This window comes from Eptatretus burgeri, chromosome 1, assembly GCF_056783735.1.
Source record: "Eptatretus burgeri isolate ZD-2024b chromosome 1, Ebu_testis_v1, whole genome shotgun sequence".
Lineage (NCBI taxonomy): Eukaryota > Metazoa > Chordata > Myxini > Myxiniformes > Myxinidae > Eptatretus > Eptatretus burgeri.
Window position 1 is genome coordinate 1919641 of NC_140961.1, and position 16352 is coordinate 1935992.

The 16352-nt window shown below is 46.1% G+C and overlaps 2 protein-coding genes across 11 annotated transcripts in view; one reads left to right on the top strand and one right to left on the bottom strand.

Annotated features, from left to right (window-relative positions):
• Positions 1 to 3965, bottom strand: part of LOC147033775 (uncharacterized) — a 51064-nt gene extending 47099 nt beyond the window's left edge. For 2 of the 7 annotated variants that reach the window (XM_085870795.1, XM_085870732.1), the window contains exon 1: positions 3086 to 3188. The gene's annotated coding sequence lies outside the window, so the exon portion shown is untranslated. Of the gene's footprint in view, positions 1 to 3085; positions 3192 to 3828 lie in introns of those variants that run through there. The other 5 variants (XM_085870742.1, XM_085870766.1, XM_085870777.1 and 2 more) reach the window with 5 other exon arrangements.
• On the top strand, positions 3029 to 15194 carry LOC147033777 (ATP-dependent DNA helicase PIF1-like). 4 transcript variants are annotated; one of them, XR_015055363.1, is made up of 3 exons: positions 3029 to 3166; positions 12413 to 12571; positions 14346 to 15194. XR_015055363.1 is itself a non-coding variant. In XM_085870694.1 (3 exons), the coding sequence occupies exons 1-3, from the start codon at positions 3879 to 3881 to the stop codon at positions 15039 to 15041; spliced, it is 831 nt and encodes a 276-aa protein (XP_085726820.1). In that variant the 5' UTR covers positions 3501 to 3878; the 3' UTR covers positions 15042 to 15194. The 4 variants fall into 4 exon arrangements, 1 of the variants encoding a protein (XP_085726820.1); XR_015055364.1 differs by having other exon boundaries at positions 12413 to 12510; XR_015055365.1 differs by lacking the exon at positions 14346 to 15194 and adding an exon at positions 12738 to 14335.
• Positions 15195 to 16352: the final 1158 nt, after the last annotated feature.

Here is a 16352-nt window from a genome sequence, read left to right on the forward strand (position 1 = left end):
AGAGAGAGAGAGAGGCGGGTGAGAGAGAGAGAGAGAGAGAGAGGCGGGAGAGAGAGAGAGAGAGAGAGGCGGGTGAGAGAGAGAGAGAGAGAGAGAGAGAGAGAGAGAGAGAGAGAGAGAGAGAGAGAGAGAGAGAGAGAGAGAGAGAGAGAGAGAGAGAGGGGGAGAGAGGTGGGTGAGAGAGGAGGGAGGGGGAGGAGGGAGGGGAGGGGAGGGGAGGAGGGAGGGCAAGGGGGAGGAGGGGAGGGAGGACGGTAAGGAGGGGAGGGAGAGAGGAGAGGGGAGGGAGTGAGGAGAGGGGAGGGAGTGAGAGAGGACAGAGAGGAGGGAGGGAGAGAAGATGGAGGGGGGAGCAATGGGGAAGTGAGGATGGAGGGGTGGGGGAGTTTGGTGGGGTGAGGAAGGAGGGAGCTTGGAAAAGGGGGAGAACAACACCTCACCAAACATCGCTCGACACTCTGATTGGGTGGTGGGAGCGAGGAAGATGGTCGGTGAGGTTGGGAGGGGTAAATGTGAGGGTAGGTGTTCTCAACTTGTATTTGGCAGTGGAACTTGTGAAAAATGGGGGGCGTGGGGCGGGGAGGTGGGTGAGGGTAGAACAGGATTGAACAAAATGGAGTACGTTAAAACAGCACATTCATATAGCATGTGGAGACTGCCGGGAGATGGAGGTGGAGAGGGGACAAGGTGAGTGTGAGGGGAGGTGGAGTTGAGGTAGTGTGATGAGAAGGGAAGGCAGTGCGAGGGCAAAAGAAGGTAAGGCAGCGTGAGGGATTAGAGAATGTGGTGGGAGGGGAAGGGAAGGCAGCATGAGTGGAGGGTAAGGAAAGGCAGCACGAGTGGAGGGAAGCGAAGGCAGCATGAGGGGTGGGGAAGAAAGGCAGTGTGAGGGGATGGGGAAGGAAGGGAGATAAAATGTGTCCAGACAGCAACATTTTCTTTTTAACCGCCAGATTCTCGATAAAACTGGGTGGGAGCATTTAAAGTCATGCTATCTCCCTGGCAAAGGCTTGCCTGTAGGCATGCGTGCTCGTTCGTACATACAGAGACCTTTGCACCTCTCCGGTCGACTCATTCCGATTCAGATTCGTACATGCTATCCCATGGGGAAGCAGTTTTAAATTCAAAACTAAATCCTCAGTCCTGCTAACAGAGGGGGGTGGGGAAGCAGGGGGAGAGGGAGGGTGAGAGAGGGAGAGGAAAGGGGGGGAGGGGTCAGTGAGTGTGAGAGAGAGAGAGAGAGAGAGAGAGGGGTCAGTGAGAGGGAGAGGGGAGGAAGAGTTCGTGAGAGGGGAGGGGAGAGTCGGGGAAGAGGTGGGGGGGGATTCTGGCAGATGTGACACCCACTTTAACATCTATGTGAGAGATGGCACACACATTGATGAGTCACCCTGCCTGTGAAACACAGGGATGACAGTTTATACCTGTGTTGAGATTCAAACTCAGGCTCGACAGCTCAGAGCAAGCATGCGTACCTCTCTGCTATCCTGTGGTGATGTGACGATTCATTGCTTTATAACAACTGAAAACATTTTTTTACTCATTATGATCATCTAATTTATTTTACCATCCTCACTCCAGTATTGAACCGCGTTATTGCCATCAAAGCTTGAAGAGCGCGTGCCAAGTGGCTTCACCAAGCACTCCAATGAAACAGTTGGAGAAACTTAAAAAAATAAACGAAACGTTGAATTTAATAAATGTATTTATGCCGAAGTGACTGGTTGTATATCGAAAGATCATACAAAAAGGGGAAAGGTGGTGTAAAATAAAATTGCACATTTTCAGTGAGCCAGTCACCATCCGATGCACTGCAGAACAATGTGGAACCAACGCAGGTGAGTGGCCCCTGAACTTTGTTCAAGTCGATCGATATGCAGTATTCAGTGACTGAATATTATGGAGTGGTCACCAAACGGTTTAAGCACGCCAATGAAATGGATGATGAGGAATGGCTGGCTTGGCACGCGATTAGCAATCACCTTCACGTCATATTAAACACTTCCCGGAAAGGCACAAAATGTCAAACTGTCATGAATATCTCACATAGTTCATGTTGTAAGTACACAATGAACACACGTCGCTTCTGAATAAATGAACACTTTTTTTTCAACAGTCGGAACTGTTGCTAAATTCAATTTTGTAGCTTAAATTTTGTAATTTGGCTTAGTTTAAGAAATTCTAGAGGTTATAGCATGTGCGGAAATGAAATAAAGTCATGAATGCTGGCATCTCTGGGCATTTATAAGCATTGCAATGTACCCAGTGATTCGTAGCCATGATGAACAGGCATTCGATAATATGAGTGAGGAAAGCGGAGGGGGGGGGGGGTGAAACGGTCGTTGACATATCGTTGCGGCCCGTTCCAAATCAAGGCATTGTTGAGCAGGGGTCAGCAAGGTGTCCAAGGATCGCCTGATTAAGGATATAATTAAATAAGACCGTTAATTATGTTCAAAAGGAGTGTTTTAATTCACTCAAACACCCACGTTTCACTCTTGTACTCCGTTGGAGTTCCCTTGGTGTGCATGCAAAGTTTCAGGTTGCTCGGTTTCATGGTTTTGGAGTTAAGAGGACGAACGCACGCACGCACGCACTCACACACACACACCACCTAATCTGGCGTTCTTTACGTCAAGTCGGCTCCAACAACACACAGAAAACCTCAAAAATAATATTAACTTAAAAATGCCAACAAACAAAAATATTAAAATCAATCTATTAAATGCATCTCCAATAAATAATAAACGATATAACAAGCGATTGTTTAACACCGTAAACGCCTGCGTTGACTTTTCCTTGACATTTTCCTTCAGGTTTTTACACACAAACTATAAAGCTCTCGCCGGACTCTCAGAGAAAGGTTACAAAAAAAAAGAAAATAAATAAATTATATATATATATATTTTCAAGCGCACGCGAAAAAAATAATGAATTCCAGTCAGTCTGGGATTGGGTGAGGAGAGGGTTCGGAATGGCGGCCTGGGAGGCCTCGGCTAGGCCTAGCCTCTGGAGCTCGGCTTCGCAGGAAGCAAATTTGCGCAGTCAAACGCTAAAGCCGAGAGTGTGCACCGGCAAGTCTCACCTGGGGTCCGCAGAACCACGGCTTTGTAGAGCCTGACGGTGCAGGACGGGACCGAGGGTGGGAAACGAGGGGGGAAACACGGTGGGGAGATTATTTTTTTTGTTGTTGTTGTTGTTGTTTATGTTTTTTTAATTACGACGCCGAGATGTTTTCTCTTTCGGTTTTGTTGTGTTTCTACCGATAACTGCGATAAAATACGAGTTCAAATTAATTCCTCTGATGATTGAGCACGCTTTTGACTTGAAGCGGTGTATTTTACAAGATCGTTCAACGCTGACCCAACCGTTAAACATTTTAAACAAAGCACATTCGACACGCACAAATTCTCAAACATATTTTCCCCTTTTGTCGAACCGCAGTTTTTTTTTTTTCCTTTTTGATCCCAAAATTTTTTTCCGCCTCAGGAGACGGTTGTCGATGTCTAGTTTTATGAAATGTATATGTCAAATGACGACCATTGTTGATGAATTTATCGGTTCATGGTGTGAAGGCAAGTGCCGATCGAAACGGCCGATCAGACAGGGAGAACAATGGATGACACCAACAGGATATTGTTGATTGACGTATGCTAATTGAGAACCGCTGTTTATTGAGATAATACAACCGCCGTGGGAGGCAAGGAGAGGCTGGCGTTTCGGGTGATAACCCTTCGTCGGAGTAAAAAAAAAAAGGGTTTAATAAATCCGACGAAGGGTTAACGTCCGAAACGTCAACTTGCCTCCCACGGCGGTTATCATCCTCACCTTGATGACCGCCAAGTGGATTCATCCATAGTTCCTGTTGTGAGGACACAATGAACACAAGTCGCTTCGAAAACACAGCTTGGAAAGGTTATCATTCCATTATCCTTCCCTTCCTTCCTCTCCTCCTTGCTTCTCCCCCCCCCCCCAATATATACACCCCTCCTTTCCCCTATTTCCTCCTTGCTACCCCCCTCCCCAATCTCTACACCCCTCCTTTCGCCTAGTTCATCCTTGCTATCCTCCCCCCTATCTCTGCACCCCTCCTTTTCCCTATTTCCTCCTTGCTATCCCCCCCCCCATCTCTACAACCCTCCTTTCCCCAAGTTCATCCTTGCTATCCCCCCTCCTACCCTGACGCTTCTCATCCCCCTTATTCCTTCCTTGCTACCCCTCCTCCCCTCCCTCCTCCACTTCCACCTCCTTTGCCCCATCTCACATTTTCCCTTCAATCTTAACCCCTCCTGACCTTCCATGTTTAAAACTCACCAAATCACCATTTTTACATTTTACATGGAAACTGCAATCAGCTGTTTGTAGGAAACGTCACTTATGGATCCAAATTCATTTGACTTTTTCAAAATAAATAAATTAATTTTGGTTTTCGTTCAATGAAACTATAGGAAGGACAAGGGCATCTGACATGGTCGGAGGTCATCAGGCTCACCATGCCAGCACGTTCCTGAAGGCTGTACCCCTCTACTCCTCCATTTGCTTTACTTCTGGATATCCACATTGTTGCGGTTTTGCAAAAACGACACTCGTCCGAGACAGTGGTCTCCCTGGAAAGGTAGTGGCAGCAGAAAGAGTAGATACATTTAAATTAGAATTAGAAAGGTACCTGAAAGTACTGGAGATGGACTGTACAGGTGTAGAGGGATGTTGGCAGCCCTTTAGGTAGCTCAATGGGTGATTGTACTCATGTATACGGAGTGCTGTTGGTCGGGATCTCGTCAAGGGGTGTTGTGTGGTTGATGATGTTTTTTAACCAAACCCATTCAAGTCAATGTTTGCTGAAAAGAAGGGAGGGGGGGACTACAAAACCCCCCACAAAAAACATTAAATAATTAAAAAAAACATTTTGCATTTTTTAATTTGATGTGGTGTTAGATTGGTGTTGTGTTGATATGGTGCTGGCATCATGGGATGAATGTCCTCCACCTGTGTCCAATTTCCTTGTGAACATATGATACAGCAATCCTGAGACGGTTATCTCATTAGTATTCATTTAGTTAGCCCTTTCAATATTGCTGTAGGGCCGGGTATCAGTGGCGAGCACGACCGCTAGAGGGAGCAGTAGAGTCGGCTCCACCGAACACACTGGAATTTAGGTCGTGACCCTCGGGTAATTCCGGAAGGCATGGGTGGGTCCTTTACAGAACCATGAATCGCCAATAAATCGACCGCGTGGGGTTGGGTTAATTGCCTCATTTCAATATACCTAAATACCCACGCAGTCTAACTACTGGGGAACCACACCCTCGGCCGAATCTGTCCGATCCGAGTCGCAGGTAACGACTCAGATCCGGCATAACCGAGTGGAATTACCAGAGCCGCGCCGGACCAAATGAACAATTTACCATCGCTATCTCTCAATACACAGCATGCCAAGTCAATGAGAGAAACACAGAAACGAGCTGGAACATTCAACAAAAGAGATTTATTTATAATAATCGGGGAGGGGAGACACAGAGCAGAGTTATCACGAATAAAAGAAATGTAATATGAAAAGAAAACACTTAAACAGTTCTACTTAACAGATGGGGCCCACGGACACACACACACACACACACACACACACACACACACACACACGCACACCAAAAACACGTGCGTAATGGCGACCGGTCGAGTGCGGAAAGGTGGCGTTGTTGTAGTGGATGTAGTAGTAATAGCTGTAGTTGTTGTTGTTGGTGTAAAGATCCTAACTATAAAATAATTCACAGCGCACGTACAATTAATCACCCATTAAACATAGGACGGGACCCTTCCTTGAAACACATACTGATATAACTGATCTATAAGGACTCTGGCTGTTGTGTGCAATGGGTTCCAGATTCGTAACAATATATCTGGTGGGTACATGGAACAAGAAGTGTTGGGTAGAGCTTTCAGTTAGGTCTTCAATCCCTTATTCTTTCATTTATTTTACTGCCCTTTATCTCACAAACAAAACCACGCCAGATCAGTGACGTCACTCGCCAACAGGAGGAGGCAGCAGCCGCCTCATTTGCATGCGCGCACCATTTCCTGTTCAAACAGCACACCATAAACCAACCGACACCTCATCTTAGATGCTCACCATGATCACTAAAACGCCTCCGAAAAAATCCCAGGAAGGCATTTATAGTGATCTTGGTCCTCTGGCTCCTGATACTCCCCAGGCACGACCCAGACATCGATTGACCTCTAGCTCACAGCCAACAGAGACATGAATATCACTGCCAAGGTAAGTGAATCTCCCCGTGACCTCAACATCCTCACCACAAACAGGTACAGACAAGAGAACAGCATCCAAGATGTCATTGAAAGCCTGGATCTTAGTTTTTGACCCAGGAAACCCGTAATCCCAGTGGCTCCAACTCCTCATTCAGCACCTCCAAAAGGATATCCAAATTCTCCGCAAAGATGACTGCACCATCTGCAAAATCAAGGTCAGACATCTTGACACTCCCAAACTATGCACCACAGCCTGATCTCGCCAACATCCTCCCCAGAATCCAGTCCATACAAGTGCTGAAAAAGTGTGGGGGGCCAGTACACACCCCTGATGAACTCCAGTAACAACTGGAAATAAGTCAGAGATGGTACCACCACATCACACAGCAGTCTCAGTACCAGAGTGTAGTTCAGACATCAGATCGATCAGTTTTGGTGGTACCCCAAAAGACCAAGTATCCTCCAGAGGACATCCCGATTCACTGATCAAACAATTTGCAGTGATCAACATCGGCTGCAAGCAGCTCCTGCCGAAACTCTCAGCTGCGTTCTGTGAGGACCTGAAGGACAAGGATACGGTCAATCGTTGACCTCTTTGTTGTAAAGCCTGACTGCTCTGGATGCTGGTGCTCAAGCAGATGGTGGCGAACCCTGTCAAGAATTATCCGAGCAAAGACCTTGCCGGTACTGAGAGCAGCGTCACCCCTCGGTAGTTGTTGCAGTCCTGGCTATCACCCTTCCCTTTCCAGAGAGGTCCAACAAGGCCCCTCTTCTAGTCAGTTGGGATGATGCCTGTGTTCCAGGCAGAGCACAGAACTTCATGCAACAACATGAGTACAGCATTTCCACCAACCTTGAGAAATTCACCATGGATGCCACGGATCCCAGGAGCTTTACCCCTTTTCAGCCAATTCACCGCAGGCTGTGTTTTCACAAACGAAGGTGGACCACAGTTGTTTGGAGGCTCAGCAATAGGGATAGTAGCACCACTGACATCCAACTCCACAGATGGTTGATCAGCTTGGTGCAGCTGCTCAAAGTTACTGGCCCAGCGGGCCTTCACTTCGGACTCCTCTGTCAAGAGCCCACCGCCCTCCGCTCCAACTTCAGTACACCAGGGGATGGGCTTGGAGAAATGCAGTGTGCAAATTCTCCCACAAGCAGGACGAGAATAACTTAACCACAGGTGATGCTCTACCACCTCAGAGATTCCTCGCACATAGCCCTCTTTGTCCACCCTCAGCACACATACAGTTTTATGCCTCAACTCCATGAACAGCTCAGCTCTACCATTAAGCCGACTCTGGTCAATGGTTTCCAGTGTCCCTTGAGAGACAAAATTATTCTTCCCCTTTGGTGAGTTGCAAGACATCCACCGGCAACTTCAAGGATGGTGGTCTTGAAGGCACTCCACAACTCTTCAGGATCCCCCAAAGCACCCAGACCCCCAAATCCCCACTCAGCCTGTTCACAAACTCCTCAGCCACTCTCTCATCCTTGAGCTTGCCAACATCCAGCCGAGGCTGAGATGGTACCATTCTCCCAGATTTAAGCTGCAACTTCAGAGTTGCTACCACAAGGCTGTGGTCGGTATTGAGGTACTGAGCACTCTGGTAGACCCTCCAGTTCTGGATCATCCTACAGCAATGAGCACATGGTCAATCTCCTTTGCCACACCACCAGCATTGGAATACCAGTCCAGCAATGAGCCTGTGGGTGCTGAAACCATGATCCACCTACCGTAAGTCCATGACTTCTGGCAAAGTCAAGGAACTTTGTGCTCTTCAGGTTCACATTGCCAGACACATGGAGACTGACACAAGTCTCATTACCATCCCTGTCAGTGCCAGTCGATGCATTGAAATCCCTTGAGATAAGAAGAGTATCTCGCCTTGAACACTGATGAACCACAGACTCGAGCATGGCATAGAATACGTCCTTCACGGTGAGATCACTCACCTCAGTTGGAGCATATCCAGAGACCAGGGAAAAGACACCCAAAGAATGATGAATCCTTCGTCTAATAATACGCTCGGTCACCATTGTTACCTCAATTATCATTGGACACAGCGACAGCAAATTTCTGGGCATGATAACCAACAGAGCGACCAGACTAATAGTAGGTGTCACCACCAGTCATAATCTCGCCACTATCCGGTCTCCGAACCTCGGAGAGTGCTGCAATACCGATATCGAAACGCTTGAGCTCATATGATAACAGAGCAGGTGATCATCCTCTCTTAGAGATAGGACATTCCAGGCACCCCCCCCCCCGCCTCCGAGACTTTTGCCCTAAATGTTGATAAATGTCTCGGTGTGGAGCGGTGTGACCTGAGGTGATTATAGCGTTCGTTATCAGGTTAACCCAAGGAGACCACCATCTGGTGGACGACTCCTCAGCACCACCCTGACGCACACCACCGCAATTTGACCCAGGAAAGTTACCCCGTGGTTTTCCTTCTATCATCAAAGAGTGGGAGTTCTGAAGTCTAAAAATTCCATCTGCGACAACGTTTCTTCTCTCCATTCTCTTAATTCGCCTTCATTGCATCCCGCAGGTAATGTCTTCAATCGCATCTCTGACCTAAAAATAAAAAACTGTTTGCTATGCATGTTCACTTTCCATAAATCATCATTTTTTTTCAACTACAGTGCCAACTCACTCCTCTCACCCCTCCCTCTCAAAGCAACCATCACACTCTTCCACATCCAAGCTTCCCTCTCACCTTTCTCAAAAACTTCCCCCTCACCTTTCTCCCTCCTCAACTCTCCCCACTCACCCTTCTCCCACCATTCTCCCCCCTCACTCACCCATCTCAAAGTTGCCCCTCCTCTCATCCACAAAGCTGTCTCCTTCCCCTGCCCTCTCTGTCCTCCATCTCATCACTCTACCTCCTCAAATACTCAACTGCCTTCTGCCCCCTCTCTTATTACTCCCCACTGTACCTCAACCCAGCACCACAAAGCCTTTTGGCCTCCTCATCCGGCCCTCTCCCCTCTGCAATCTCTTTTGCAATCCCCCACACTCTTTCAATAACTCTCCTTACTTTCCTCCCTCCTCCCTTGTCCTACCCCCCCTCCCCTGCACCCAAAGCCTCCTCCCTCCCTCTTCATTAACAGTGTGAACCTCAAATATCCGGAGCCTTCGCTCAAACCTGACAGATCTTTCCATACAGGTTGCCACTGACAAACCAGACATAATCTGCCTAACAGACACTTTCCTCCCTCAAGACGTCTCTGACTCCCGAGTATCTCTCCCTGCTTACTCCCTCCTCCGGTATGACAGACCTGTCTCGTTCTGGTGGAGGAGTTGCTCTCTTCATCAAAGACTCTATTCCTCACTTGTCATGCCCTAACCTTACTCTCCCACATCCTCAAGACGACCTCTGGCTACGGCTTCCCCTCCATCCCACCTCATGTTTATATGTGTACTGTACCGTCCACCAAACAGTGATGACTTCATTTACACCTCATTTTCCGAAAACATGGACCAACTTCTATCTTCTCATCCAAACTCTCTCTTCCTCATGTGTAGTGACTTCCATTGTCATCGTGCCAGTTGGATAGGTGTTGGTACCTCTCTCACCTGTCATGGCACTTCAGTAAAAGCTTTCTGCTAATAATTAGGACTGACTCAATCGGCCAATTTCCCGACCCGGATCTCAAGCAACGGTACTCTATCACTTCTGGATCTGATTTTGACAAATTTCCCTGAAAATATTTGCTGTTCTTCCTCTGCTACAATCGGTTCTTCTGACCACGTCCTTGTCAAAGTGGACATCTCTCTGGCTGTTATCAGAGAACCACCTCAGCACCGTCGAGTCTGGCATTTCACTCAAGCCGACTGACAGGGTCTCCAAGCAGCCATCAAACTTCTCGACTGGTCTCCCATCGCTGCTTTCTCCAACATCACCTCGCCTTGGGAATTCTTTCAAAGAAACTTGTTCTCCCTCATGCACAGATTTATCCGCTCTCCGCTCAGTTGTCCTACCCTTCCTCCCGCTCATGGTTCAATGAAGCTTGTGGTGAGGCAGTTGTCCTGAAACAACTTGCCTTTGCCTCATGGAAAGCAAATCCAACTGAGGGTAATCTCAATTCCTTCCATAAAGCTCGGAACAAGGGTGTATCTTCCCTCAGGAGAGCCAGAAAACAACATCTTTCTAATCTCAAGTCTGAACTCTGGGACCTCTCTCCCTCCTCAAAATCCTGGTCGTGTCTAATCAAATCTGTTTCTGGTGTATGTTCCCCCTCCATCCCCTCCCTTACCTCAAATGGCCGCACTGCTGATACCGCACGTGAAAAGTCTGAATGCCTAAACTCGGTGTTTGCATCGAAATCTTGTGTCAAAAAACCCATCGCTTTCTGTATCCACCTTACCCAGTCACACTCAACTGTCCCTGGACTCTGTGTCCATATCTTTTGACAAGGTGGAGAGCTTGCTGTCAAACCTCAACTCAGATTCTGCAACCGGTCCAGACGGCATCAGCCCAAGTGTCCGAAAAACCTGCTCCTCTGCTCTTGCTCACCCTCTCTCTGTTCTATTCATCCTCTCATTTGCTGAAGGTCATCTGCCATCTGCTTGGAAATCAGCAAATATTACTGCCCTGCATACGAAAGGTGCAAAAACAGATCCCTGCAACTACAGACCAATCAGCCTTCTCCCAATCATCAGCAAGGTTATGGAATCGATCATCGCTTCAGACATTAAATCCTTCCTCTTCTCCAATGGCTTGATTTCAGATCATCAATTTGGTTTTATACCAGGCCACTCTTCCCTGGATATGCTGCTTCTGCTCTCCCAACAACGGATGGAGGTCCTCAATGCCGGACATGAAATCAGAGCCATATCCCAGGACATTTCACGTGCTTTTGACACGGTCTGGCACCCTGCCCTGCTCAACAAGCAAACTCTCTTCCTCTGGTATCCAAGGCCATCTCCACTCATGGCTCGCAGACTTCCTCTCTTGTCACAGTCAATGTGTGGCCCTAAATGGAGTTCCTCAAGGTAGCGTTTTGGACCCTGTTCTTTTTTCTGGTTTTCATAAATGATCTCTCTGACTCTGGAAAATCCTCTTTATCTCTTTGCTGATGACTCCAGCCTCGATCGTTCCATCTGTCATCCCTCAGACCGGCATGCAGCAGCTTCTTCACTCACTGCAGATCTGGGTAAAATCACAAATTGGTCCAACATGTGGAACATGTCTTTCAATCCGGACAAATCTCACACTCTTACTATGTCTTTCCGAAAGGACCGTTTAGACCCCCCTCCCCGTCTAGTTTCTCAACAATCCTCTTGAAAAAGTCCTTTAATTCAAGTTTTTGGGTCTCACTATCTGCCAGGATCTTCCATCCAGGTCTTCTAAATAGCTGTTCACCACCATATCTTATTGTCCCCCATCCAAATCCTCGATCTTTTCTACCCCCGTCAATCCACCCCAAACCCACCTCCTTCAAATTCCCTGCTTTCCTTCCGGAAAGTCCCTGTGGTGTCCATCTTGTATACCCCATGTACCCTGCCCCATCCCTCTCCCTTCCACAGATCTCCTTTTGTCTCCTGCTCCCTTATTATATGTTCTGTGTGTTAGCTCTTATATGAGCCTCGACATTGAATACAAAAAAAACAAAAACGTGTCAATCACCATGTACCAGGTCCTTACCGACACACGGTGTTCATGGTTTTCTTGTACAGGTGCTATTAACATGTCGTGTACCATGTACTAAGTCAGACCAGGTGTACCCTTCAATTATGTGTACCAAAGGTGAGATCTGAGAAGATGGATGGATGGATGGGATAACTTCAGACAAGACGATAAGTTCATTAACATGTTATGTGCAGTTCTGAGCAATAAAATCGCAAAGTCTGATTCAGGACAGACAACACGATGATGCTTCCCTCACTCAATCCACTCATGACGAAGATGAGGAACTATCTATTTATTACATACCAGTAGTGGATTTAATTATTTCTTTGCCTTCTTCTCCCTCCCATCCCACCGTGAAGCACCATGTTAGACCTGGTTCGAACCCCCCCCCCCCCCAATCCCCATAAATCTCCTTCGACCCCGAATTTTGAAATATCATGAACAAACTTTGGTGTATTATGGGTGATGAAGGTTGTGGTGAAGTTTCATCGAACTTGTTTGTGTAGTTTCAGAGAAGAAGTTGCAATGTTTATGGACGGACGGACGGACAGATGGACGGATGGACGACGCGCCACGAATGAAGATCCCCGGCACGACGTCCCAGGTGAACTAACGACACGATATTCAAAGAATGAGAAGCGACCCAATCGTTACTCGAGATCGAGGTATGGTAAAACGCCCAGACACATCAAACAATACCTTACATCCAACCCTTAACATGTGGGAATGTGGATGTAAGGGAGTAAAATGTGATGTACATGCACACCATGCTGATAGTCTGTTCCACTGTGTCCCTCCCTCACTGTGTCGTGGACATTTAAATTATGAAAGGAAAATAAAAATTTCCATCATATATTATTCATTCACAATGCCGTCCGAGGGATTTGCTGAATACGTTCCGAATGTAAAATTCATTCCCACAAGCACTGAACGACACAAAGAATACGCCTTCCAGCAAATGGAACGTCTGGCCGAGCAATGTATAGATTATAAAATTATATGAATGGAACATTCGGCCGAGCAATGTATAGATTATAACATTATATGAATGGAACGTCTGGCCGAGCGATGTATAAATTATAACATTATATGAATGGAACATTCGGCCAAGCAATGTATAGATTATAACATTGTATGAATGGAACGTTTGGCCGAGCAATGTATAGATTATAACATTATATGAATGGAACGTCTGGCCGAGCAATGTATAGATTATAGCATTATATGAATGGAACATTCGGCCAAGCAATGTATAGATTATAACATTATATGAATGGAACATTTGGCCGAGCAATGTATAGATTATAACATTATATGAATGGAACATTCGGCCAAGCAATGTATAGATTATAACATTATAATAATGGAACATTCGGCCAAGCAATGTATAGATTATAACATTATATGAATGGAACGTTTGGCCGAGCAATGTATAGATTATAACATTATAATAATGGAACATTCGGCCAAGCAATGTATAGATTATAACATTATATGAATGGAACATTCGGCCAAGCAATGTATAGATTATAGCATTATATGAATGGAAGATTCGGCCAAGCAATGTATAGATTATAACCTTATATGAATGGAACATTCGGCCAAGCAATGTATAGATTATAACATTATATGAATGGAACATTCGGCCAAACAATGTATACATTATAACATTATATGAATGGAACATTTGGCCAAGCAATGTATAGATTATAACATTATATGAATGGAACATTCGGCCAAGCAATGTATAGATTATAACATTATATGAATGGAACATTCGGCCAAGGAATGTATAGATTATAGCATTATATGAATGGAAGATTCGGCCAAGCAATGTATAGATTATAACCTTATATGAATGGAACATTCGGCCAAGCAATGTATAGATTATAACATTATATGAATGGAACATTCGGCCAAACAATGTATACATTATAACATTATATGAATGGAACATTTGGCCAAGCAATGTATAGATTATAACATTATATGAATGGAACATTCGGCCAAGCAATGTATAGATTATAACATTATATGAATGGAACATTCGGCCAAGCAATGTATAGATTATAACATTATATGAATGGAAGATTCGGCCAAGCAATGTATAGATTATAACATTATATGAATGGAACGTCTGGCCGAGCGATGTATAAATTATAACATTATATGAATGGAACGTCTGGCCGAGCAATGTATCGATTATTATGTTATATGAATGGAACGTCTGGCCGAGCAATCTTATATATTATTTCCGAGTTTGTGGTTTCGTGTCGCGTTATCTTCGACTTTGTTCTGCGCTCGAGTAACGTGATATTCGGCTTACATTATCTCAAAGACCATATGAGGTGCATGGTACAAAAAAGAGTAAATAAAATGGTTCTGAAACAGTGACATCGTGCCGAAAACGGTTACTGCATTTGGCTTTGTGTCCTTCAGGACTTCGCACAGTGGTTACTTCGCTTAGGCAATGGGCAATTGCGCTCCAACCATCCCGATATTCCCCACTGCATTCAGATTCCACCTGATTGTGAAGTCGTCAAGGAACATTTGGAAACTGAAGTGCTCATCAACCTACAAAACCCTCGACTCCTGTCAAACACTGTCATCCTGACACCCACAAATCAGTATGCCCTTAGAATGAATGATGACATCACACACAAATTACCAGGCACTATCAAAGTATACTTAAGTGCAGACCAAGTCGTTTGCGAAGATCCACGAGAGGCTGAGCAACATCCTTTAGAATTTCTTAACTCCATTACCCCAACTGGCATGCCTCCGCACAGACTACTCTTGAAGCCTGGTGTCATTATCATGCTCTTACATAACCTAGATATAAAAAGAGGGTTATGTAATGGTACACGACTGATTGTTGGGAATCTCCACACCCCTGATCTAGATGCCGAGATCCTAACTGGGGCAAACAAAGGTGACTATGTGTTGATACCACGAATCAAACTGGCCCCATCAGATGTGAACTTGCCATTCATTCTTGAAAGAACACAGTTTCCAGAAAGACTCAGCTACTGCATGACTATAAAGAAAGCGCAAGGCCAAACCTTTTATAAAGTTGGGTTATATCTTCCACAGCCGGTGTTCAGCCACGGTCAGCTATATGTTGCCTTCTCATGATCACGTCGGTTCTCGGACATTATGGTGCAAATTATACCAACTACAAAACAAGGGTTCCACAATGACAATGCTATAACCCAAAACATTGTGTATCAAGAAGTACTTTGAACATTGTATTCCACTTACTGCATTAAAGTAAAATTACTACTGATACTCTGCATCAGTTCCTTTCTCAAACACACCCACCCCAACATGTCGCGCAGAGCGCGGGTTATGCTTGTATATAGATTATAACTTTATATGAATGGAACGTTCGGCTGAGCAATGTATAGATTATAACGTTATATTGTTACGAATCTGGCAGCCATTTGCACACAAACAGACAGCAGTCCCAAAGCTTAGTTATTTCGATAAGTATGTGTTTACAGTTAGAATCCCTCCTTCTGTCTAATGGGAATTTCGTGTGTGCGCTACGAGTTATTTTTTAGTTCGGTTTTTACAAAAACAACAACAACAACAACAACAACAACAACAACAACAACAACAACAACGCCACCGTCCCTCACTCGACCCAGTCGCCATTGCCCACGTGTTTTTGGCTAAGGGCATGGGCGGAGCCTCCGTCACTTCGGATTAAGGCCCCGCTCCAAGGAAGGGCATGGACCGTTCCCTCCAGCCAATGAGCGGAGGGCGAGCACCACACGCGCGCCCCAGCCAATCGGTAGGCTGACCACGAGTCGTCCGACGACCCCTCGTCCAATCAGGAGGTGAGGGGCGAGGAAAGCAACCCCTCCCACCCGAATAGAGAAAAAGAGACGAGAGGACGGCAGACAGGAGTGTTCGTGGCGATTGCGGGGCGGTCTGTGGTCGTTGTTGAGCGGTCTGCAGTCTTGGTGCTGACAACGCCAAGGTCGTGGGTTCGAGTCCCACCATGGTGGTTCGGGGTCGGTGTGACTGCACGAGGCGGGACAGGTACCCCGGCCCGGCTCTACCGAATAGACTCACGGGGTCCAGTTTCGTGTGTGTCCATCCGTGGGCCCCATCTATAATATTATATCTCCTTGAGATATAAGTAGAATTGTATAAGTGTTTTCCTTTCCTTGTAAATTACATTTTCTTTATTCGTGATAACTCTGCTCTGTGTCTCCCTCCGGATTAATGTAAAATAAAACCCCTGTTAAATGTACCAGCTCGTTTTCTGTGCTTTCTCTCATTGGCCGAGCAAGGTGCGTATTGAGAAATGGTAAAGCCGTTTGTGCCGTAACTTGTTCATTTGGTCCGGCGCGGCTTTGGTAACTTCCGCTCGGTTAAGCCAGATCCGAGTCGGTGATAGTGACTCGATTCGGACAAAGTCGGCCGAGGGTGTGGTTT

Bases quoted from the DNA above. Each gene is read 5' to 3' on its own strand.
- LOC147033777 (XM_085870694.1), top strand. From the start codon at position 3,879: ATGAACACAAGTCGCTTCGAAAACACAGCTTGGAAAG. The intron at 3,916-12,412 runs GTTATCATTCCA...TTGTTTGTGTAG, and splicing joins CGAAAACACAGCTTGGAAAG to TTTCAGAGAAGAAGTTGCAA. The intron at 12,511-14,345 runs GTGAACTAACGA...TGTGTCCTTCAG, and splicing joins TCCCCGGCACGACGTCCCAG to GACTTCGCACAGTGGTTACT.